The 22,454-nt window shown below is 38.0% G+C and overlaps 3 protein-coding genes and 2 long non-coding RNA genes across 5 annotated transcripts; 4 read left to right on the forward strand and 1 right to left on the reverse strand.

Annotated features, from left to right (window-relative positions):
• Nucleotides 1-5,107, forward strand: LOC137726859 (uncharacterized). Its single transcript, XM_068465814.1, has 3 exons — nucleotides 1-127; nucleotides 1,625-2,268; nucleotides 4,709-5,107. The coding sequence occupies exons 2-3, from the start codon at nucleotides 1,718-1,720 to the stop codon at nucleotides 4,776-4,778; spliced, it is 621 nt and encodes a 206-aa protein (XP_068321915.1). The 5' UTR covers nucleotides 1-127; nucleotides 1,625-1,717; the 3' UTR covers nucleotides 4,779-5,107.
• Nucleotides 5,108-9,028: 3,921 nt separating this feature from the next.
• Nucleotides 9,029-10,566, forward strand: LOC137725956 (light-harvesting complex-like protein OHP2, chloroplastic). The gene is made up of 2 exons (XM_068464803.1): nucleotides 9,029-9,627; nucleotides 10,231-10,566. Exons 1-2 carry the CDS (start codon nucleotides 9,170-9,172, stop codon nucleotides 10,343-10,345), a joined length of 573 nt encoding a protein of 190 aa, XP_068320904.1. The 5' UTR covers nucleotides 9,029-9,169; the 3' UTR covers nucleotides 10,346-10,566.
• A 735-nt stretch (nucleotides 10,567-11,301) lies between these two features.
• LOC137725957 (uncharacterized) lies at nucleotides 11,302-12,320 on the reverse strand. The gene is made up of 2 exons (XR_011067567.1): nucleotides 12,185-12,320; nucleotides 11,302-11,750 (listed from the first exon to the last, which is right to left on the reverse strand). It is a non-coding gene; the product is annotated as an uncharacterized lncRNA (long non-coding RNA).
• A 1,068-nt stretch (nucleotides 12,321-13,388) lies between these two features.
• LOC137726885 (probable serine/threonine-protein kinase At1g54610) lies at nucleotides 13,389-17,853 on the forward strand. Its single transcript, XM_068465837.1, has 7 exons — nucleotides 13,389-14,033; nucleotides 14,541-14,822; nucleotides 14,910-15,227; nucleotides 15,332-15,553; nucleotides 16,108-16,202; nucleotides 17,021-17,120; nucleotides 17,432-17,853. Exons 1-7 carry the CDS (start codon nucleotides 13,605-13,607, stop codon nucleotides 17,726-17,728), a joined length of 1,743 nt encoding a protein of 580 aa, XP_068321938.1. The 5' UTR covers nucleotides 13,389-13,604; the 3' UTR covers nucleotides 17,729-17,853.
• Nucleotides 17,854-19,250: 1,397 nt separating this feature from the next.
• LOC137727087 (uncharacterized) lies at nucleotides 19,251-21,467 on the forward strand. The gene is made up of 3 exons (XR_011067723.1): nucleotides 19,251-19,461; nucleotides 19,554-19,604; nucleotides 19,785-21,467. It is a non-coding gene; the product is annotated as an uncharacterized lncRNA (long non-coding RNA).
• The last annotated feature ends 987 nt before the right edge of the window (nucleotides 21,468-22,454 follow it).

Raw genomic sequence — 22,454 nt, forward strand, 5'->3', positions numbered from 1 at the left:
CTTTTTTATTCCTCTCTCTCTCTCTCCGATTGATCACCGGTTTTTTAGCAACCAGCCGCGATCGAAGAAGTCAGAGCCGCCGAACATCTGGAAATCTCTCTGCTTCCTGGATTTCCAGCTTCCTCAGGTATTGCTGCTGACTCTCCTCTCCCTTTCTCTTTGATCTGATTTTCTGTTTGTTTCCAGAGAAAATTATGGAACTGAAAAGAAATAAAGTTGTACTCCCTCTGGATTCTTGAAAGAAAAGGTCAAATTTCACTTCAATTGCGCCAATACGTTACATTCTACTCAGTTGCATGGGAAAATTCGGATTCAGAATTTAAATTTCGTTTGAGGAAATTATACGAAATTTTAATTCCGAATCAAATTGTTGCTTTTTTTTATTCTTTTCAAATTTTCAAAAATAGGAACTATAAAATCATCTGACTATTTATAAATATGATACTATTTAGATAAGAGTATTAGTTACTGTTGGTTTAATTTAATGATCGACAGTTAGTAGAGAAAAAAATCAAATGAAATGCTGTGATGGGTAATGTATAACTTTTCTTCAGAGCTGAAATATTTTTTAGTAATTCTGTACTTTACTAGGAACTGCACTGTATGTATGCGATTCTGGGTATCAGTAATTCTCTACTTTCGGGTCAAATGAACATGTTACAGAAGCCTTGTTAACCTTGGTTTATCGAAATTTGGTTTATATTAAGGTTCATATATGTTGTGAATCTGAAAACTGGCAAAGCTTTGACATTATATGATCTTGAGCAATTGCGTGTTACTTGGTACTTAATCATACTAATTTACATCTTTCTAAGATTTTTGAATGCCTTACAAGCCTTTAGTTTTGATGAGTTTTGTGCTCACAAACATGCATATGTGCATATATCTAGCTATGATCTCTTTCCGGATATTGGTATCTTATACTATCAAGTCGTTAATCAAGAACATGCATTCAAACATAATTCCATGTCATCAACAGTTCGAATTCATAATCCTGTGTGTGCGTCTGTGTATTTTGTTGGATCATATTATCAGATTGTCAATTAGAATGGCATTTAGATACGAGGGTTTTTGATAGATGGTCTTGATCTTTAGTGTGGCAAGAAAACATGTTAGTATACTTACATGACAACATTACCACGCATATGGTGTCTCTTTAATAAGGATGTCCTCATTTTTAGAGAAGTAAGGAGCATCTATAGCAATGTGCTCTATTGATTTTAAATTTTGAACCATATAATCGTTTAGCCGTTTGATTACCATCATGATTACTTCAGTATTTATCTAGAAGATACTGTTCTTCTATTTGTTTGGCCATAGTTGGATAACTCAATGGTTTCCGAAATGACCTGAAAAATGAGTGGTACAGATCATTGAACCACATTGCATGTCAGGCCCACATGACATCCATATAAATGGGAATCCTTTCTTTGGAAAGGCATTATATATGTGTGCGCGCGCTTGTTGAACACGAACAAGTGCGGAATTCCACCCCTGATCTAGCCTGATATATGCACTTTTTATAAAAAAAAAATAAAACATTTGGGAACTGGATTAGTTTCTGTTGGTAAATTGGTAGAATTGCAATGATGCAAATACTGATTATGTTTTTCTTTTCTTACAGTGAGTTATTGGTGGATGAAAGTCAGGATTTGGTTCTTCTGAGCAGAGCCACCTGTATAGGAAACACATCTTGGTGACCAAATGAGCAGAACTGATGTTATTTGCAGTAGAAGGAGGAGGGTTCTTCTCATCTTCAGCTGCTGGGTATAGCAAGGGCCTAGCCGTTCTTCTCTTGGGTCAGAAGAAAGAAGATAAACCCATGAGAGTTTCGCCGTGGAATCAGTACCGGTTGGTGGATCAAGAATCTGACACTGACCTCCAGCTGGCTTCCACAAAGAACCGACTTTCCCGCGGCTGCGCTTCCTTTGTCTGCTTTGGTCGCGCTTCCGCCGGGCTCGACACTCCATCTCCTCTTAAAGTGGGCCCTGCCCAACAGCAGGATATCTTGCCTGGATCTCTTGTTTCTGACGAAGGCAAGGATCATACTGCTGATGCTGATGATGACCATATTGCAAGAAAGGTTGTTGTTAAAAGTAGCCTGAAGAATCCATCCAAAAGAAATCCAGCTTCTGTTGAGAGTGCTAATGAACGTGAAGCATCGAGTGAACCAGGTAGTGATATTCCTGGTCATGCGGAAACGAGGAAAGTGCAGTGGACAGATGTTTGCGGGAGTGAGCTTGTTGAAATCAGGGAATTTGAGCCCAGGTATTTTAAATTTTATATTTAAGTATTATGAATCACAATATTACTAAACACATATTTATCTAGCCCATTAGTTGAACTTAGAGTAAACTAGCTGCAGGCTCTCCAGAAACTAAGCCTCATTTCTGGGGTTTTAATTTGGTGTTTTCTCCCTAGTACTGGAATATAAGAGTAGCATCTCTCTTCATGGACTTTTGCATTTCTATTGTTCATTGACATTTCACCTGTATTAAAGTGAGGATACACATATATGAGATGGTGAAATTTAAGGTAGGTTTCCAATTAGTGAGGAGAAATATAGATGGTTGCATTATCAGAAGGATGGACGGAATGTGTTTGATTGTGGTAGGGATGTACCTCTAGGGTGTTTGGGTGGGGGACTTCCAAATTCCAAGGCATTTAGCCAAAACGAAGAAGAAATGGCTCTGAAAAAGTTGGATAAGATAAAAGGAATTAGAAAATGCACTTCATGTGCGTTGCAAGGGCATGTGACAGAATTGTAAATGACTCCTCCAAGTAGTAATTTTCAAATCCCTCGATAATAGTTTTGTAATGCTCATGCGGTACATTTCTAGTCCCTCCTTTCCAACTTTTTGTCATCCATTTTTTCATCAGTATGCCTAACTCCCTTGTAAATTGGAAATTCCTCGTCCAAACAGACCCTAGTGTTGGATAGGTTTTCAATTATAGTTTTGTTGTATAGTTCGGAAGGCTAGGTGGATTTATGACTAGGAGCTACCTGCTTGTTGGGTTGTTAATGCTTGGACTTAGGCTACAACTATTTTTTTTTTTTTTCATCACCATGAACGTCCAACTTGGCAAGTTGGGGCTTACCAACCCCCCAACCCATAAATTTGGTTACAAACCTGTACAGGAATTCAACCAAGGTGTTTAAATTGAGATTTTGTTCAGCTATTTTCCCATTTACTTTTTATGGTAGGCCGAAGGATGAACTTAGAGCTTCGAGCCCATGATGAGTTGTCGTTAGTCTATTAGGAATTATAGTCTTTAAGAGGATTAATTGTTTTCCCAATTGAAGTTGTTTTTCCAATTGGAGTTGGTTTCTCAATTGGAGAAGGATTGATAACTAGATTCCAATTAGGATTAGCGTTCCTTATTGAAGAAGACCTTTATTATGTCTATATAAAGGTTGCAATAGCATTGAAGTAGAGCAAAATAATAAGTTGTATACCACTCAAGGAGTTAGAGTGAGAGAATAATGTAAGGGGCAAAGTGTGTGCGAGAGAAAAGAAAAGAGATAAGAGTGTATTTCTTGTTCGTTCAGGTTTTTCGTCAAGTCTTTGTCCATGAGGCTTGGCAAGATACTTAGTACTCATTATTGATATTGCGAAAAATTGTTGTTGCTGCCCTGTGGACGTAGCCACATAGTTGAACCATGTAAATTCTTGGTGTTATTTGTTTTCGGTGTTAGAGTTTGTTTTTCCCATTCTTAAACGTGATTTTCACAACACTAGGTTGGTAGAGTGGACTGTTTCCCTGTAACGGGATGGAGGGATTTATTTTATCAGAAGGGGCTACCCAAATATCTATTTGCAGTTTGTGGATGTATCTCTTGTACTTTGAGGGAGGACAATAGGTTTTCTGAATTTGGTTTAGATTATTGAATCATAATGCTTGTTATTGTGGTAGGTGTTAAAGTTGGTTTTGGGAAAAGAGTTAGTACAGTGAATCATCTTTTCCAATTTCTTCATATGTACAGGAATGTGCTATTGTCTTCTCTTGCTTCCTTTTGACCTTCTCGTTTAATCTAGTTGATCCTGAAAAAAAAAAATGGATATTCATGCTTTTGGAGCTTCACTTGTAAATTAGTTTTTCATTTTGTTAACACTTTTTTGACCCATGCTTAGCTTTAATTTGGAACCTTAGTGCACCTATTCAAGTGAATATTTTTGCATGGTTGGTGCCCCATAGGAAACTTAGCACATGCGATTTGCTCCAAAGGAAAAAGTTGTATGGTTGTTATCTCCCCGTTTGTGCACTTTGCTCAAAGGCGAGTTGAGTGTATTGATCATACCTTTTGCCATTGTCCATTTACTTTGCAAGTTTGCCATTTTTAGCATCTCAGCATTTTAGGGCCCTTCGGTTCTGCTTGTCCGGTCTAAAAGCAAAATTAAAAAAAACCAGCACTCCACTGCTGGGAAGAAATGACAAAGAAAACAAGCAACAAGGATCGACTGTCATCAATATGTTCTTGATTATACTTGTTGAATACTTCTATATTAGTTTTTGTCGGATATTTGAGGGTTAATTTTACAATTTGTCATATGTTCTCTGCAAGATGTTTTTCTTGCATTCCGTGCAATCCGGGAAGTATATATTTTTCTGTTTCCTTTTTGTTTCACCTTATTTTGCGTTGTTTCATTTCTTTTTTTCCTTACCACATTTAATTTTTGCTGAGATGGAAACGGTGTCCTATTGGCAGTGAAATGGACGGATCAGATGATGAGTTCGACAATGGGAATGAAAGAAGTTGTGCATGTGTGGTTATGTAGTTTGGTTTTTACCTGACGATGATTTGGGCTTCTCCTCTCTCTAGATGCAAACATTTCTTCAGGTAACTTACCGCTAACAGAGCTTGTTTGGTTGATACTTATTTCCGGAAGAAAACGGTTTTTGAGTCCATGCAAAACACCACCATAGCAAGGAGTATTATTTGTCACCATGTCCGTCGGAATGAACATTCATGTGTATATCAGGTTGCTGTGGGTTTCAATTTTGTCCCTTTGGGTTTGGAGACATCGTTTCGTTTGTTATTCTTCCTCCTGTGTGACTGCACTGTTCATTATTTTGTCGTAATTAATGTATTATTTTTTGTCCTTCTGATTTGGGTTAATGAATTTTCAGTATTTTCCTATTCTCCAAAAACTAAAACCTTTGAAGAATGACTGATGTTATGCTCTATAGTCCAAGGCACGTTGTTGGATTTTAACCGAGCATTCGTCCCCGTTGCGTATGTTGAGCTAGTAACCTGAGCTAGGAGCATAATTGAAAGAGATTTATTGGTACTCAACAGACTGCTGGGCGTCTCGCAGAGTGACCCTAACGGGGAACCATTTTTTTTTTTTTTTTTTTTTTTGGGCTTAATCTGTCTTTACCAAAGATCAAGAAGTACACTTCTACTCTGGCTGATAAGGGAAGGCTGCTTTTTTTATTTATTATTTATTTATTCCGAATCCAGGTTTGACGCTGACTAGATCCTTAGCGAAAGCGCTAAGCAAGCTACCTTATGTAATAAAAACCTAGGAAAAATAACGTCAAATTACAACTCCTGTGTTTGTGTGACGAGAGCAAATCAGAGCGACGTAGAGGATTCATTTGCGGGTTCAGTTGTGGTGGCTTAGCTTGTGAAGAAAATCATATAGGTTTGTGGGCGTGCGTGTGTTGTTCACGGGTGACAAGATCTACGATTCAAAATGTTTTCATATTAATAAAAAGAATGTTAGGTGAGAATCGTTCATTCACGTTAATTACTGAATTCTTATAGCATTGTCGGGTCTCGGTATTCAAACTCAAAATGCATTGTAAGCCTCATATGCATCTAGGCTGGAGTTTGGCCCCTGCTGTTTAATTGTATGTGCGAAGGCTTATTATTGATGGAACATGAAGGAGTGGCTAGAGAGGCTAAGGTGCTCTGGATTGCTGCTAGCGTGATCTTGATCTTCAGTTGAGGGAGCAAGAGAAACTTCTTAAATCATACTCTGATGCGATTCTTGCTGAAGAAAGTTTCTTCAGATAGAAAGCTCGTGTGCAATGACTTAAATCTAGGGACAGAAACTCGTCCTACTTCTTCAAGGTCATGACTAAGAGGAGGAAAATAAACAAGATTGTTTCTAATTCAAGAAGTGATGGCACCATTGCTACTAGTGATTGTGACATCAAAAATGAAGCAACCATCTTTTTTGAATCCTTGTTGGGTCAGTCCATTAAGGGTAATCACCATCGGTTAGAGGTTCTGAAAATTTTTATCAAGAATCTGCTTTCTTGTGAAATGGCAAATCCCTTATGCTGTGAGGTTACTAGAGATGAAATAAAAGATGTGTGCTTCTCTATGAATCCCAACAAGGCTCCTGGTCCTAATGGTTTTAATGGAATGTTTTTAAGAAAAACTTGGTTGTGATTAGTGGAGACATTATACATGCTATTCAAGAATTTTTTTTCTTCCGGAAAGCTTCTCAAGGAGTTCAACACAACCATCATCACTTTAGTTCCCAACCTATCTACCATGGGTGATTTCAGGCGTATTTCTTGTTGCAATACTATGTACAATATCATATCCATGGTTCTTGCTAATCGGCTCAAATATGTTCTTCCTCATATTATCAACAAGTCCCAAACAGCTTTTGTTCATGTTAGGAGGATTAGAGACAATATTATTTTAGTCCAAGAGTTACTTAGAAATTATCACAGGGATAAGGGGTCTCCTAGGTGCGCTCTCAAAGTTGATCTTATGAAAGCTTATGATATGGTTGAATGGGACTTCATCCTTAGCTCCTTGGTGGTGTTCAACTTCCCTCCTGTCATGATCAATTGGATCCTTTGCTGCATCTCATCCCCCAAATTCTCCATTTATGTGAATGGTGAATTGACAGGATTCTTTGCTAGTAACAGAGGCTTAAGACAAGGGGATCCTTTGTCCCCTTACCTTTTTGTTATTGCTATGAAGGTACTCTCTTTATTAATTACCTCTAATATAAATGCTAGCCCTTCTTTCAAGTACCACTGGAGCTGTGCAGTCCATTTTGCTCATATTTGTTTTGTTGATGAGCTCATTATGTTTTGTGGAGGGGATTATCAAGGACTCTTCATGCAGCTTTAATTCTTTGTCTGGTCTCAAGGCCAACCTAACTAAAAGCTCCATTTTTCTTGCAGGTGTGGATGAAGATGAGCATTCCAGAATTATGCTTCTTTTCAATTTTACCATAGGATTGTTGCCTATTCGCTACCTTGGTGTGCCTCTCATTTCAACAATGCTTAATTTGCAAGATTGCTCCATTTTTATCGAGTGCGTTGAGGCTAGAATTAGAGCTTGGGAGAACAAGGTCCTCTCTTTTACCGGTTGTTTTACAACTTGTTCAATCTGTTCTCTATAGTATGCAAGTTTTTTGGGCCTAACACCTCATGCTCCTTAAGAAAATTCTCTACGATATTGAGCAAAAGGTCCGAAAGTTCTTATGGTTTGGTAAGCTTTCTGGTCATTGTGTTGCTAAAGTTGCTTGGGATGAAGTGTGTCTTCCTATATCTAAAGGAGGTATTGGGATTAAAAAATTGATTGACTGGAATAAAGCATGTATGGTTAGACACATCTAGAACTTGCTCATTGATGATGACAATATTTGGTCTGTCTGGGCTAGAATCTATCTTTTGAGAAATATGAACTTTTGGCAAATGAAGATCCCCTAAAATTGGTCGTGGAATTGGAGGAAGCTTCTCCGATTGAGAGATTCTGTTCAACTTTTCTTTTTCCACAAAATTGGAGATGGTAGGGGAACATTTCGTTGGTATGATAAGTGGCATCCTTTAGGTCCTTTTGTTGTCAATTGGGGTTGCCATATCATTGCTGATTCCAAGCTTCCAAAAACTGCTTTGGTTTGCAATATTTGGAATAGTTCTAATTAGTGCTGGCCTAATAATTCTTCTCATGAATTGTTGGAAATTCAAATTTCTATGTCTAATATTGTGCCAAATCGTAACTTGGGTGATATGATTTGATGGACACCTTCATCGTCGAGCATTTACTCTTCTGCTTTTGCTTCGAATAAGTTTCAGCAATCCAAGCCTACAGTAGGTTGGTCTAAGCTTGTTTGGTATAATCAAAATATTCCCAAGATGAGCTTCATTCCTTGGTTGGCTATTAAATGCAAGCTTTCTATTATGGATAGAATTTTGACTTTTGCTCGGTTAGTTTCTGTCACTTGCATACTCTGCTCTATTGGTACGGAGTCACATTGCCACCTCTTCTTCGAATGTCCTTTTACCAATGGTATTTGGTCTTTGGTGCTATTCAAATGTGGTGTCCCTTGGCTAAGGCTTCGTTGGCCTCTTTTTGTCATGTGGGCTACTAGCCGTTGCAAGGGAAAATCTTTATCATCAATAGTTTTGAAGTTAAGTCTTGCTGCTACAGTGTATTATGTTTGGAGGGAGCGGAACAACCATAGATTCAAGAACTCATGTCAACCTGCTGCAATGGTTCTCAACTCCATTAAGTCACCATTAGAGTTAGATTGAGTACTTTGAAAATCGCCCATTCCGCTGCTAATGACTCTACTTTACAGGAATGGAATATAACTATGAATAGTTAGTGCTTATTTTTGCTACTTTGATGCAACGTTGTTAGCTTTGCTGTTTGCTTTTCTTCTAGTTGCAACTGTTTGTATTTTCAACTACTCTTTGTTGCTTATATTTTCTTTTTCTCATCAATATATTTTATTTATAAAAAAAAAAAAAAAAATCATGTTTCCTTATTTATCCATAAAATAGAGAAATAATAATCGCTCACCTCTTTCCTCTCCCTATACACTTGTTTAATTCTATATGTTGTTTTCGCTCGATTTATTTATACAAGTCACCATAGATGAGTTTGTACTAAGCGAAAAATGATACATGATAATCATTTTCTCGAAAAATAACAGGACGAATAACTGGCACGTGTCTCTCGGGATTGTATAAACCGTTAGGCGCAAAACTCAAGCCAGCCAACAAACCTGACTAGTCTTGCATCACAAGAGTGACTTTAGAATTAGAATTCGAAGGAAGCCAGGCATCTCCTTTTTCACAAACTTGGCCGCACCTTATCCACAAAAAGCACTTCCAACTCCATCTGCTTCAATGGATAACACAAACAAATCCCAACGCCAAATTCCTCAGAAAGAAAAAGAACACGAAAATGTCAGTGGCATCTTCCTTCCCCTGCATCAAAACCCCACCTGCATCACCATCTTCCTGCTCACATTCTTCTTCTTGTTCCTCAAACCATTCTTTTATGCTCTCTTCTTCCTCTTCAACAAAGCCTTACTATGTCAAGTTCAGCATAAGGAGCTCCCAAACTGAAGGCCCTATCAGAAGACCTGGTGCTCCTTCTCTCCGGGAACCCTCCCGCCCGTCTTCCCCTCTCACACCAACGCCTCCTTCTCCTCCGTCTCCTTCTCCGCCGCCTCAGCAGCCCTCGAAGCCGGAACAGGTTTCCGGGCTGACCATGGTGGAGGACATGAATGCGGTGACCTTGGAGTTCCAGAGGCAGAAGGCTAAGGAGATTCAGGAGTACTTCAAGCAGAAGAAGCTTGAGGAAGCTAACCAGGGTCCTTTTTTTGGCTTTGTTGGCAAGAATGAGATTAGCAATGGCAGGTAAAAGCTTTGCAGTTGGTTTATCTATCAGACCTTTCTTGATTTATGCGTGTCATCCTTGGGCCGGGTTCGTTCATGTTAATCTTCTATGTATCGTTCAATATGTCCTCTAAAGGGCAGTAGTTCCACTTATATGTGAAACCAACAAAACGATTAGTGTGCTTGGAATATGTCAAGCGCACGCATTGAGTTGGATTTCTTCTATCCTACTTCTTTGAGCTTTGGCTTCCCTCTTTCGAACTGAACCTGTTAAATCATCGGGTTTGGGTTATATATTAGCACACTTCTTATATTCCCTGCCTCGTCTATTTGTAGTAATGGATGGTGATGTAGTCAGCTTGTTCTTCGAATGATGAAACAATAAGACACCGTACTTCTGTCGCTTTACTTATTCATTAGAATCAACATGCTTTCCCTAACTTGGAGTCGGAATTCAGGTTGTGTTCTATGTCTGAGTTTGTCATTTCTTTTCGATCCTCGACCAAACTAGGATTTCCCGAAAGAAAGAAAGGAATTCTGCTTCCTATTTGGGTCTGCGCACTTGTGTGGCATAGTTTAGTTTGTTGATCTTGTTCTCATGTATTTGTGATTTTGGCATTACAGATGGGCAATGTTCGGTTTTGCTGTTGGAATGCTAACAGAGTATGCAACTGGCTCGGACTTTGTTGATCAAGTAAAGATACTTCTCTCCAATTTCGGAATTCTAGATCTGGAATGATACACACCAGCGCGGCGGGGCGTTAAAAGCCTCAATACCTTCTCTTCTCTGGAGCTGGTGCAGATACATTCACTCTTTCACTTGTAACTTTGTTGAGTAATTTGTTTAAATTTCATTTCCGAGAAATACTTGGCCATTGTCGCTGCTGTTTACTTGCAAATTTACAATGTTCACCAGTACTTCAACAGTGGAAAAAGTTGCTCAGAGCTCGTTTGATAACATTTTTGTTTTGTTTTGTTTTCGGGTTGTTTCCTTTTCAAGTAAACAGAGACAACGGCTAAAAGAATGGGTGGAAGGTCGAGAGGGAGGTCAAGAATTGAAACTAAAACTGAAAACTATCTGAAACTGTTTTTTAACTTTTGTTTTATAAGATTATTCCCTGGATTTTCTTTCCCATCTTCCTCACCTTTATCATCTCCCTTCTCTTTATTGTGATCTTCAATTTGAAAACAAAAACAAAAATGTTATCAAACGGACATTATGCACTTTGTACTAATTCTTTGTTGTCAATATTTTTACACGCAACTCCATTGGCGTGTCATGTGTGTTGGACTGTAAAATCTAAACTAAAAACCCAAAACACAGCCTTCAGGCGCCACTGACTAAGCACCTCAGAGCACATTTTCAATGCTTTTCGTGTCAAGATACATCAAATTGGTGAACTAAAGTCTGCGGCAGTGTTTCGTGATATTTGGAGTTGTTCATGAATGCTCGAAATGCAGGTTGATCATACACATGACGGCTGGATGATCTGAGTAGAAACTCCAATGCATAAACTGATTAACGCCTATGTCCATTCGTTTTCGCATACGAGTAGGGTTCTCCCCTCCCATTCCCCTCCTCTCGCTCTCTCTTTTTATTCTTTCTCTCTCTATAGAGAAGCAACACAAGATGTTGATGTGGCTATAATTGTGAGCGTTCAAATAGGAGGGGACCGGAGGGGAGGGAAAATGGGAGAGAAGAGAATCCGGATCCTTTCACATATGTCAAAACTAAAAAGTACATGTACAGCATCATAAGAACAATGGTAATTGTGCAGTTGAGAGAATCATCAGAGTTCAGATGCCTAACTACATATTTTACAGAAAAAGAAGAGCATACACAGCTGAAACTAATCAGCTCATCACCCCTAACATTTACTTGACAACTGCATAGATGAGAGTAAACAGAAACAGCACGCAAACGACACGCATTCCCTTTTGCAGATAGAGCATCTTTGCCTCCAGTCTTTCCACCCTAGCCTCCACTCGAGCTATCCGCGCTTCCAACATTGCCAGCCGCGCTCCCCACCTTGTCTCCCCAACATCCACACCATCTGCCGTGCTCTGTGCATAATCTTCACCCTGCAGAGAATCGTCTTCCCAAGCTTGATAGTTACACATCTCAGCTCAACAGACTAAAATTCCTGGATAACATCATAACATTTTCTAAGTTACATACTTTCACAAAGCTGTCGGTGCAAATCAAGGTAGCCCTAGTGCTTTCAACAACATACGATACAGTGTGATTGATGACGTTTTCTTAATCATTTTTTGACAACACGATATTCTAAACTACCTTAATATGCAGAAGAGTAAACAAACTGGGCGCAAGGAGGCCGGCACTGCCCTAACCAACTAGCCTAACTCACATCTCCAGACGCTTCGGTAAATGCCACAATATCCATAGTGCATCGTAGAAATGATCTACAACTCTAATTTTCTACCTCCATTCTGGGTTTCATAGATTTCCTCCGCTGCGATTCGATTTTCTATCTAATTTCACCATATTAATTGCGAAAGACCCACATTTTACACAAGTAAAACAAATTAAAAAAAAACAGATTAAAAATATGCATACCTTTTAAGAGAATCTTGTATTTTCTTGTTGAGCTGAGGGGCTCGGTGTCGCCAATTATTCTCCAGGATTTTGAGGGTTTCTTACCAGTCAAGATTCAAGATTGGGAGAAAAACTGGTCGGGAGACTTGTGATGTCCGCACCCGTCAGTCAGGCAGCCAAACCAAATAGGTATTACTATGGGTTGAGGCCATGGGCCCTGGGCCACTCGCATCTCATCACGTGTCGTCATCAGACCGGCTGGGCTTTATTTTTTTTAAAATTACACTTTTCTCGTTTCAAGAAGAAAGTTCTGATTTACCATTAACGTGTAGAAATGTTATAATCGAAACTGTTGATTTTCTTTTTGATGAATTGATTGACCTAGAGGTTAGAGATTTTATTTTTGATGAAAAAATCTCAATTTTTTGTTAATTAAGTCACGTAGCTTGCGCGTGACACATTTTAAAGAATAATACTAGCATTTTCTTGCAAAGAAGCACTTAAAATTGCATATAGATTGTGAATCTAATTAGCAATTTATCTTTCAAAGTTAACCACATATGTTATTCTTGTCTAGAAAAATAAGCCTTTAAACTCTTTTTTATTTTTATTTTTTTACAAACGATAGTATCTATAGTAAGAGGGTGGGGGATTGGGCTAAGACTCACAATAGACTAGTAATAATGTAGTTCAAATTCACATTTGGCGAGAATTGAACATAAGATATCTCATTTACAAATGAAAAACAATACTACTAGACCGTAGTACAAAGTGACAAGTCTTTAAACTCCTTAAAAGTTGTCAATATCCTTCAAAATGTAACATATGCAAATTATGTGACTTAAATTGACAAAAAATTGAATAGAATAGTTTTGTGTCTTATAGTTAGGATGCAATTGACAACCTTTAAGAAATTTAAAGACTTATTTTTATTTGAAAAAATAGTATACTGACTTAATTTATACTTGAATAATAATTCAAGAACAGAGCAGATGTCTCAACAACTGAAAAAAAATCATAAATTTTTTAATGAAATAATCTTAGTCTGCAAATAGATGTTAAGAAGGAAAGGAGAACAATAGAGGAAATATTGTCCATGACCAAAACAAAAAATTAAAAAGAAATGAAGTAATTGTCACGTGCTTACACGTGGCTATATCGTCCTCTTTAGGTCCTCCGGATTTTCAACTGACAGTGAAACGCAAGGAAAGGAGCCAATCAAGGACAAAACACCTCTATTTTCTCCCGCACAGTATGCCTCCAAATTGCCGTCCATGGACGGCCAAGATTCCCACATATTCGCCTACTACCCCTCCTCCTTTGCTTTCTCATTCTCCGTCTTCTTCCTCCTCTTGCTCTCTCTTCTGCTCTGCTCTCCTCTGTTCTGCTCTGCAACCCGTTACTCTCAGAAAACAACAGACTGGTCTCGACACACAGGCCAATGGGCTGCGTTCAGGCCAAGCCTCTCACGAACTCCACTCCTGGGGGGCTAGAGAAGCTCAAACTGGATAATGGGTACGTCGCAAATGGTCCCCTTAAAGGTCACAGACGATCAACTGGCCAGTTCCATAGGGACCCCTTTAAGCCGCAGCTGCAGAGGGGTGAGGCCAGAATTTCAAATGTCGAGCCTGGCAGTGGCGGAAGCAGCAATGAAAATGCGGCGGCAGCGGTGGCGGATGAGTGGGGGGTGTTGAATGGTGGGAGTGAGGGAGAGAAAGATGATGGGAGTCACAAAGTTTCTCATAAAGTTTCTGTGGATGATGGGGAGATGGTGGATGGATGGCCCAAGTGGCTCACCGATAATATTTCGAGAGAGATTTTGGCTGGCTTGGTTCCCAAGAGTGCTGACTCTTATGACAAGCTTGATAAGGTTCGATTCTTTTTGAACTCTCGCTTTCAAATTTTTATGTTTTGGATTCATTAGAAGTGTGATATGGATGTTTTTCTGTTCCTTCATTAGTGATTGGAATTCGTGTTGTTCCGATATATTTTTAGATTCTTGAGTGCTTTTGTGGATGCAATCGAAAAGCTAAGGGACCATTTTTCGTTTTTGGTTTTCACTTTTTGTGCTTGCGATATGAGACAAGTGTATGGGGGGAAGGTGAGAGGAACAAGGGTGATTGGAGATGGAAAGAAATAAAAAAGAATGAATGAAAACAAAATCTTGAAAGTGAAGTATGCGACTAATGGAAAAGTTTGGATCTTCTCTAGTTAAATTTTGGGGTTGCCCATCTTTACAAAAATCACTAGAAGTTTAAGAAATAAATTTGGATATAAATTCATTAGTTGGCTGGATTATTGTTGAGAAAAAGCCGGCATTTCAACTTTGGTTTTTTTTTTTTTTTTTTCTTGTACCCCTGAATTTTTTATGTTGTAGGTTGGCGAAGGAACCTACAGTAATGTGTATAAGGCTCGAGACAGGGACTCTGGAAAAATTGTTGCCTTGAAGAAGGTCCGGTTTGATACATCAGAACCCGAGAGTGTTAAATTTATGGCACGAGAGATTATGTTTTTAAGGAAATTGGATCATCCCAATGTGGTCAAGCTTGAAGGATTGGCTACGTCAAGAATGCAGTACAGCATTTATCTTGTTTTTGGTTTCATGGTGTCAGATTTGACAAGAATTATTTCCAGCCCCAAAGGGATTACTGAACCACAGGTTTAAGTTTGTCCTAACTTGTGGATTCTGAATTTGGATGCTTTGATTCGTTGGACTCTCATTTTCTAACATGAATTATTGATACAGGTCAAGTGCTATATGCATCAACTACTTTCAGGTCTGCAGCATTGTCACGAGAGGGGAATTATACACCGAGACATCAAAGGATCAAACCTATTGATAGATAAAAGTGGAATGCTAAAAATTGCAGATTTTGGGCTTGCAAACTATTATGTTCAAAGCCCTAAGCGCCCACTCACAAACCGAGTTGTGACACTTTGGTACAGAGCTCCTGAGCTACTGTTAGGTTCTACAGATTATGGAGTCGGCATTGATCTTTGGAGTGCTGGTTGTGTCTTGGCTGAAATGTTTACAGGGAGACCACTTCTGCCTGGTAGAACAGAGGTAATTCAATGTTGTGCGTGCGCATGTGTGTTTGTCCAGGCAAGAAGATCAATTATTTGATCTTACTATCGCTGGCTAGTAGCTCACATTCTACTTGCTTTCAGGTTGAGCAACTTCATAGGATTTTCAGGCTTTGTGGCACTCCGTCAGAGGAATACTGGAAAAGATTGAAGCTGTCTACAACTTTTAGACCTCCACGTTCATACAAACCCAGTCTTCAAGAAGCTTTCAAGGGTTTCCCTATTTCTTCTTTGGGTCTGTTGAGCACTCTTCTTGCTTTAGATCCTGTTTATCGTGGCTCTGCATCTTCGGCTCTCAGAAACGAAGTGAGTAAAAATTGAAAGTTTTACTCTTACAATGAAGTGTTTTGTACCAATTTCATGCTATTCAAGTAACTTGTGTCCTTAAGATTGCAACCAGCGTTTTTTCTTCTATTTTCATACGCTTGAGTCTACAATTATGAATAATATACTTTGGTTATAAAACATAAAACACATCAGTTTGCTGCAAGTTATTTTGCTAAACGTTTATTCTCTGTCTTTTACTTTATTGTTCTTAGTATTTTCTTCTCGCTGATAATTTGAGGCGGTACAAAGGTAAGGCTATCGATCTATGTTCAGAATTGCAAGTTTAAGATATCTCATGCTGAATTGTAATGTACTACTGGTCGTCATAAAAAATTCACTTGATCAGTAGAAAAAGTTGTACCTAATTGAAAAGCATCTCTTTTCAGTTTAGCTTCCCCCTCCCCCTACGTTTTAGGAATCCATGACAATAGTATGAATTCTTGTTTTTGGTGTTGAATTTGTCTTGCAAGTACATGTTTTACTCGTGAGTTAATTTGTGAGTATTATATACTAAAAAGGACTTCTGCTTACAGTTCTTTTTCAGAAGCCCCTTAGCATGTGAACTTTCCGGTCTACCTATAATCTGCAATGAGGATGAAGAACTGAAATTAGCCAATGAGCAGAAAAAGTAAGTTGATGCTTTCCTTTATGTAAGATAGATGACATAAACATCCTGTTAAGTGGTTCAATGTCATTAACCTGGCTTTCTAATTGAATTTGGTCTTCCTTCTGTTCCGTCCACTAACGTCTCTGATGGATTCTGCTTGCACTAACTGTGAAAGTGCAAGAACCTATTCATGCACAAAGCTGTAGATATCACACTGAGTATATCCTCCAATTGTATGGTAGTGTGTGATTTCGAGAGTTATCAGATTAGAGGATGCATGATCCCGGTGTCTGAAACCCATGAGTACACACGCACACATATGCTATGACAACTAAATAAAAATTTTAACTGAAGTATTTGACCAGAAAAAAAAAGCAATCAAGTAGTTGATCTCGTACCATTTGATCCATGGCTAAAACACTAACCCCTAAATAACCAACATTAAAGTACTCTCGTTAGTGTTTTAACTCTCTCGACATGAGGGATGACGTGCAAAGTAAGTAAAGGTGAAGAAAGAAGACATTTGATCTAGTCTGCTAAAGGAAAGACTGTCTGTATTCTCATAAAATGGTGGAATTTGAAGGAATGGGATATAGTAGTTATGTACTAACCTGTGTGGATCAAAGCCTTGAAACCATTTAGGCATAGTTTTAATCAATCGAATTCGTAATCAACTTAATATTTAGATCTTTTACTGACTGGAATCAGGTAGTAGCTTGTAATGGGCGGTGCTAATTATTTTCTAAGCCATGATATGTTTGCTTTAATGTACTTGGAAAATGTTTCCTAATGTGAATTTCATTGCCTGAGGTAACTGATTATGTTTCTCCTTTTATCAGGTCTAGGAATTCTAAAGTAAGACGGTCTCGAACACGTGAGCGCCAGAGACAAGATGTATCTGCTGAGAAAGTACAAGAAACTTCTGCATCTTCCAACCAGGTAAATATAGTTCCTTACTTTCAAATTTCAGGGGACCCTTGTGGTTTTTTTTTTTTGATTATGGCGCACGAACAATTCACATAATTAACTGAGGCTAGCCAACCTATCATGCATGTAAGAGGAAGGCAAAAGAAAAGGTTCAAATAAAAAGAAAAGAAGGAAGAAGATACGACAACGTCGGGGAGGAGCCTCGTCTAGCCCTTCCCACCTATACTGTTCGGCACATCTTTCTGATCATGAGACATTAGAGATATGTATATAGGGTCTATATCTTTGATTGGATTACTAAAGATTACGTAATATGTATACAGGGTTTGCAGGAGCAGGAGAAAACTGTTTATTCAAATTTTGAAAGTGAGCCAGGTAGCACTACCAGTAGCAACTCCTCCAGTGCAAACCAGGCAGGCCGGAAGGAAAGCCCGATCTTCTCCCTCTCACCAGTTGAAGGCCTTTCGGGTGCTACTAAGTACGTCAAGAACCTACCCCCATTACGCAAATCTAAAGCGCGTGCCACCAGCAAAGACAATCAGATTAACAGGTCTGCATCCACTAGAGAGTTCAGAAGGTTCAATCCAAGGGAGCTAGAAGATTATGCTCTTGATGATTAGGCCCCATTGGATGAGCATGTAGAGCTGCTCCGTGTCTTTTTCTTGTAGTCCTTTTCCCTCTATTGAGCATTGACCAACATGAATAATCATGAATTTTTGGTTTCGTGTATAATGCAATGATTTTTTGATTAGGGTTTTGTGTTTAGGGGCTTGATTTAGTTTTCCGGCCAAGATAGCGTACGCTCTGTTCTTTAAGGCCAATGACGGCAAGGTCTCTGTTGAAACCCGAAAGTTCCTTCATATGGCCGGTAGAATTCTTAGAAGAAGCTATGCGACGATACAGGGTAAAATGGCATTCTCATTAGTCATACAAGTGAAATCTTCCAAGATAAATTGTGAGCTCATGTACTAACTTCCCATGGCATTTTTCTTCCAACTGTTGGAAGAGATTTGACGTTCGTATTTCTTGTTCCATTAATAATAATAATAAACAAACAATCGTCATTTACCTATTATTAATAATTAATAGGTAAATGACCCTTTAATTAGAATTTCAGTATGACGATCTAGAAGGGTTTTAGAGCCACGTCGCATTCACCCTTAAAAGGGAACTTGATGGTGCTTTGACTTGTCTTGTTGCACTTCTTTTTCTCCCTCTTTTTTTGTTTGGTGTCGATGAGATGGGGTTGCCCATTTTTCTTCCTTGCTTTTCTTTGCCTTGGGACCCCTATCAGTTTGTCTCCATCTCATCTTTTCTTCGTTCTTCATATGAGCAACATTCCCTATAAAATTAGGAACTTTGTTGCATAAGCAGCATCCATATAAATACTGTAAGTGAAATAAGTAATTATAATGGCAACAGAAATGTAAATCAAGAAATAATTCATGTAATTATATATCACAATAATGCATGCACATGAGTAACCAATGTTAAATGAACATGATATAATGGATTAGAAAAACCTAGAAAATACGGTCGAGGCTAAAAATCTAGGAACTATGCTTTGTAGACTCTTCTTTTACTCTTTATAGAATTTGTAATTAATTGGTCAAAGTAGCAAGAGTAAATTTAGTTTATATAAACCAGGAATTCATTCCGGTTTCATGGTTGCATCTAAAATTTAATATCAGACTGCTTACGTATCCTTAACGGAATCAAACCGGAGTAGTTCGTGAAATATTTGATTTGGATTTGTAGACTTGTGTTCAGACTTGGCAAAATGAGAAGCCAATGGGATTTATTTAAAACCCATATATATGACCTTCAGTAATCGCCTAATAGTCTCTGAAATAGGACTTCGATTTATCTTTTCCTTAAGTACGTCGGGACTTGAAGACATAAAGTGGGACTCCAAATCCCACGTGAGATGCACAGTTCAGTCTTTTCCTTAAGTAGCTCAGGACTTGAAGACATAAAGTGGGGCTCCAAGTCCCACGTGAGATGCACTGTTCAAAAACCCAATTAGAAATCTTCCCTGCTCCAGTATTCGTTTCTCTAAATAGCGATGTCGATATACTCGAGCTCCCCGTTGATTTCGCAATGTTTTTTTTATAATTCCTTTTGGGTTTGTTAGCTGTTGAATTCCAAATGAAGATGGGTAAGATTGGTGGAGTTCAAACTGTTTTGAATTGCTCCAATTTATCCTCTTTTCCTCCCAAACTGCAGAGGCTTCTTGTGCAGGTCACAAGCTTTTTTTTTCCTTCTGCTGCATTGTTCTCTTGCTCTCACCACCTTGCTTGTGCTCCTTTTGTGGATCGAAAATTCAAAGAGAAAAGGAGAAGATAACCAGCAGGTGACCCCATTTTCATTTTCTGTGTTCTAGATTTGATTCGGAGTGGGTTGAAGCTCTAAACTGCAACTGATTGGTTTAATTATTTCGTGCAGGCGTCACTGGCAACATCATCTCTTCGATTTGGTTGTTGATGTGTCCTTCAGGTAATGAGCTTCATTGGGTTGTAAAAACCCTCTTTTTGTGTACTGGTAGATGATAAACCCAATTTTGATGTTGGTAGTTTTCGTAGTCTAAATTTATTTAACTTTTCGTTTATCATGAGTAGCTTTCAGTACCAGTTTGACTTAGTTTTTGATATGGTTGTTGGACAAATTATTTTGCAGCACTGAGTTCGTTGAAAACAAGCGTTTATTCATGGCTCCAAAGGTGAGAATTGCACTCTGAAATTTGTAATAACGCACTCATCGTGTCTGCCATATTTTGAATGAGTCTTGATGTATTCGTGTCTGATTATCACTTTCCGGCCTCCGTTTTCTCCGTAAAGAGTCATGTGACTTGGTTTGGTCAGTAGGCTTTGGACACCCTCTTTTTTCCATCTATGTGCTGCCTTCTATGCTTAATTAGAAAAGAAATAAGCATTATGCCTTTTCCATTTGAATGTCACATGAGTGGCCTTATGACAGCCATGTTCGTGATAATTTGATCATGCTCGCTATTCTTTCTCATCAACACTAGTCATTCATAACATTTTGGAATCCAGCAACATAACTTGGAATTTTTGAGCTTTTGCAGATAGGATAATATCAAAGCTCTTTGATGCCATTCTTTTATATTCTTGTCTCATGCTTTAACTTTCCTTTTGGTAAAGTCTCATGCTTTAACTTTCTTCCATCTTTGAAATACTATGCAAACATTATCCCAATATACTTTGCTGGAACTTTATGATTATAAAGGGAGACATCAGCATTTTTAATTTCTCCTTTTTCTTGGACTATTATCCCAAGTGGGTTTCCATAGGTTTTTATGCAAAGGCATCCTCCATGTCTTGTACCTGTGAGTAGCAAAGAAAACACCAAAGAATTACAAATAGAACAATTTCTTTCCTCTTGAGTTGCATCTTGGTATATGTTGCTTCCTTGCTGTCTTTCTTTACAGAGACTAAGCTTGAATTTTGAAACTGCACTTAACAAACTTGTGGGGGTATGGACCATTTAGACTTGGTTGGAACTTCACGGGGTGGTTTAGACCACCCTGAAGAAATTCATGGGATTGACAGCAGCGGTGGGGGAGCAGAGCTCTTGGATTTGATTGGAAATTCACAGGGTGGTTTAGACCACCCCGAAGAAATTCATGGGATTGACGGCAGTAGCGGGGAGCGGAGCTCTTGTGTGTTTTGGTTTTCTTCAGATTTAGGCTGAAGGAAAACATGTGGGTGCTGCCATTTTTGGACTGCTTCATGTTGTTGTTGCAGGTATAGAGAAACGCAGGGGTTGCTAGCGTATAATAGATTCTTTGCTGACCAAAGTTTGTTCAAGAAGACACCTACCTGCAAAACAAAATTACTGGGAAAAAATGAAGAGAAGAGAAACGTAGGTTTTGTACCTTCTGATTGTTGTTTGTGGTTTGTTCCCCTTCCCTGCAAGACTCAATTCGAAATCGCCGGCAATGGGATTAGTCTTACGTTGCTTATTTTCTCTAAACTTCTCTCAATTTCAGCAGTCTCTCTTCTTTCTGTGTCCCCCTTCTTACTGCAACTGATGCCTATTTATAGACATCTTAGGAGGGCTCTAGAGCTTTTACATGGAGGAGATAGAGGCCATGTCTTCCGCCACTTTCTCTTAACCTCTCTTACTGACTTCATGTTCTTTTGTTGCAGAAAAAGGGGAGCCCCTATTTTGCACTTTACTTCCCCCTTTTGTAGGAAGGAATTCATATCTTATTTATTTATTATTATTATTATTATTATTATTTTTAAATTTATTTATGGATGTTTGATTTGTATGTAAAGCCCATCTTCATCTTTTGGGTTGGATTACATTTTTGTTTTGCCTTGTAGTATGACCCAATTTGTATGGACTCTATTTTTTTTTTTTTTTTTTTTAGTATATATGTTATATATTTTTGTTGTTCAACAAAAACATTATCAAATATACCTCGAGGCGGCATTGGATATGATCATTATAAAGTCTTCATCTCTGACACCAAGAGCACTCAGCATCTCAAAATTCCTCATCTCCCTATAGACTCGGCAATTTCTAACACGACACAAAAATAACAGGTTTCGGATTAACACGATAACTAATTGGGATCATTATTGAGTGATCCGTTAAGAACCTGTTAATAATGGGTTCTTAACGGGTATACACACGGATAACAAGTGGGTAACCCATTTCAACCTGTTAAGAAAAAAATTATTTTGATAATTTTAAAATTTAATTACTAAAAGATTTATTATAAAATACAACAACCATATTAATATATATTCCATATCAAATATATAGTTTTGTATTATTATTTTATATAAGTTTATAAAAATAAAAAATAAAAAGTTTTAGTCGTTATTTATTTTTATTATGAAAGTTCTTTATTATCATTACTAGGATAAATTTTACTTAACATGTTGTCCAAAATTAAAACAAACTAGTATAATATTTGTATTGGCAAGAACTAAAAAGACATACATACAAGTATGAAAAATGTGAAGGAGTATATAAACAGTCATGATTCATCGTTATTCCTCGATGAGTAGATAATGGTTATGCTTACATTATCGTTTAGATTTTTAAAATCCTCCAAACCCTCGTGTAATATTTTTTTATTTGAGGGCAAAATTAATAATAACTATAGTAGAAGTGTCAAAAATGTAAAAAAAAAATATACAATCACTCATAATGACAAGCTTTACAACTTTCATGAAAGGGTCAGCTTCGAAATCCAACATTATAATTCATAAACCTTAAATTTATATTTAACCATCAATTGTTATTTATGCTTTATTCTTCTTACTGAATTTCATTTTTTTTATTTTCCTTTTTGAAAACATGATCATCCGA

The sequence above is a fragment of the Pyrus communis genome, chromosome 2 (genome assembly GCF_963583255.1).
Source record: "Pyrus communis chromosome 2, drPyrComm1.1, whole genome shotgun sequence".
Lineage (NCBI taxonomy): Eukaryota > Viridiplantae > Streptophyta > Magnoliopsida > Rosales > Rosaceae > Pyrus > Pyrus communis.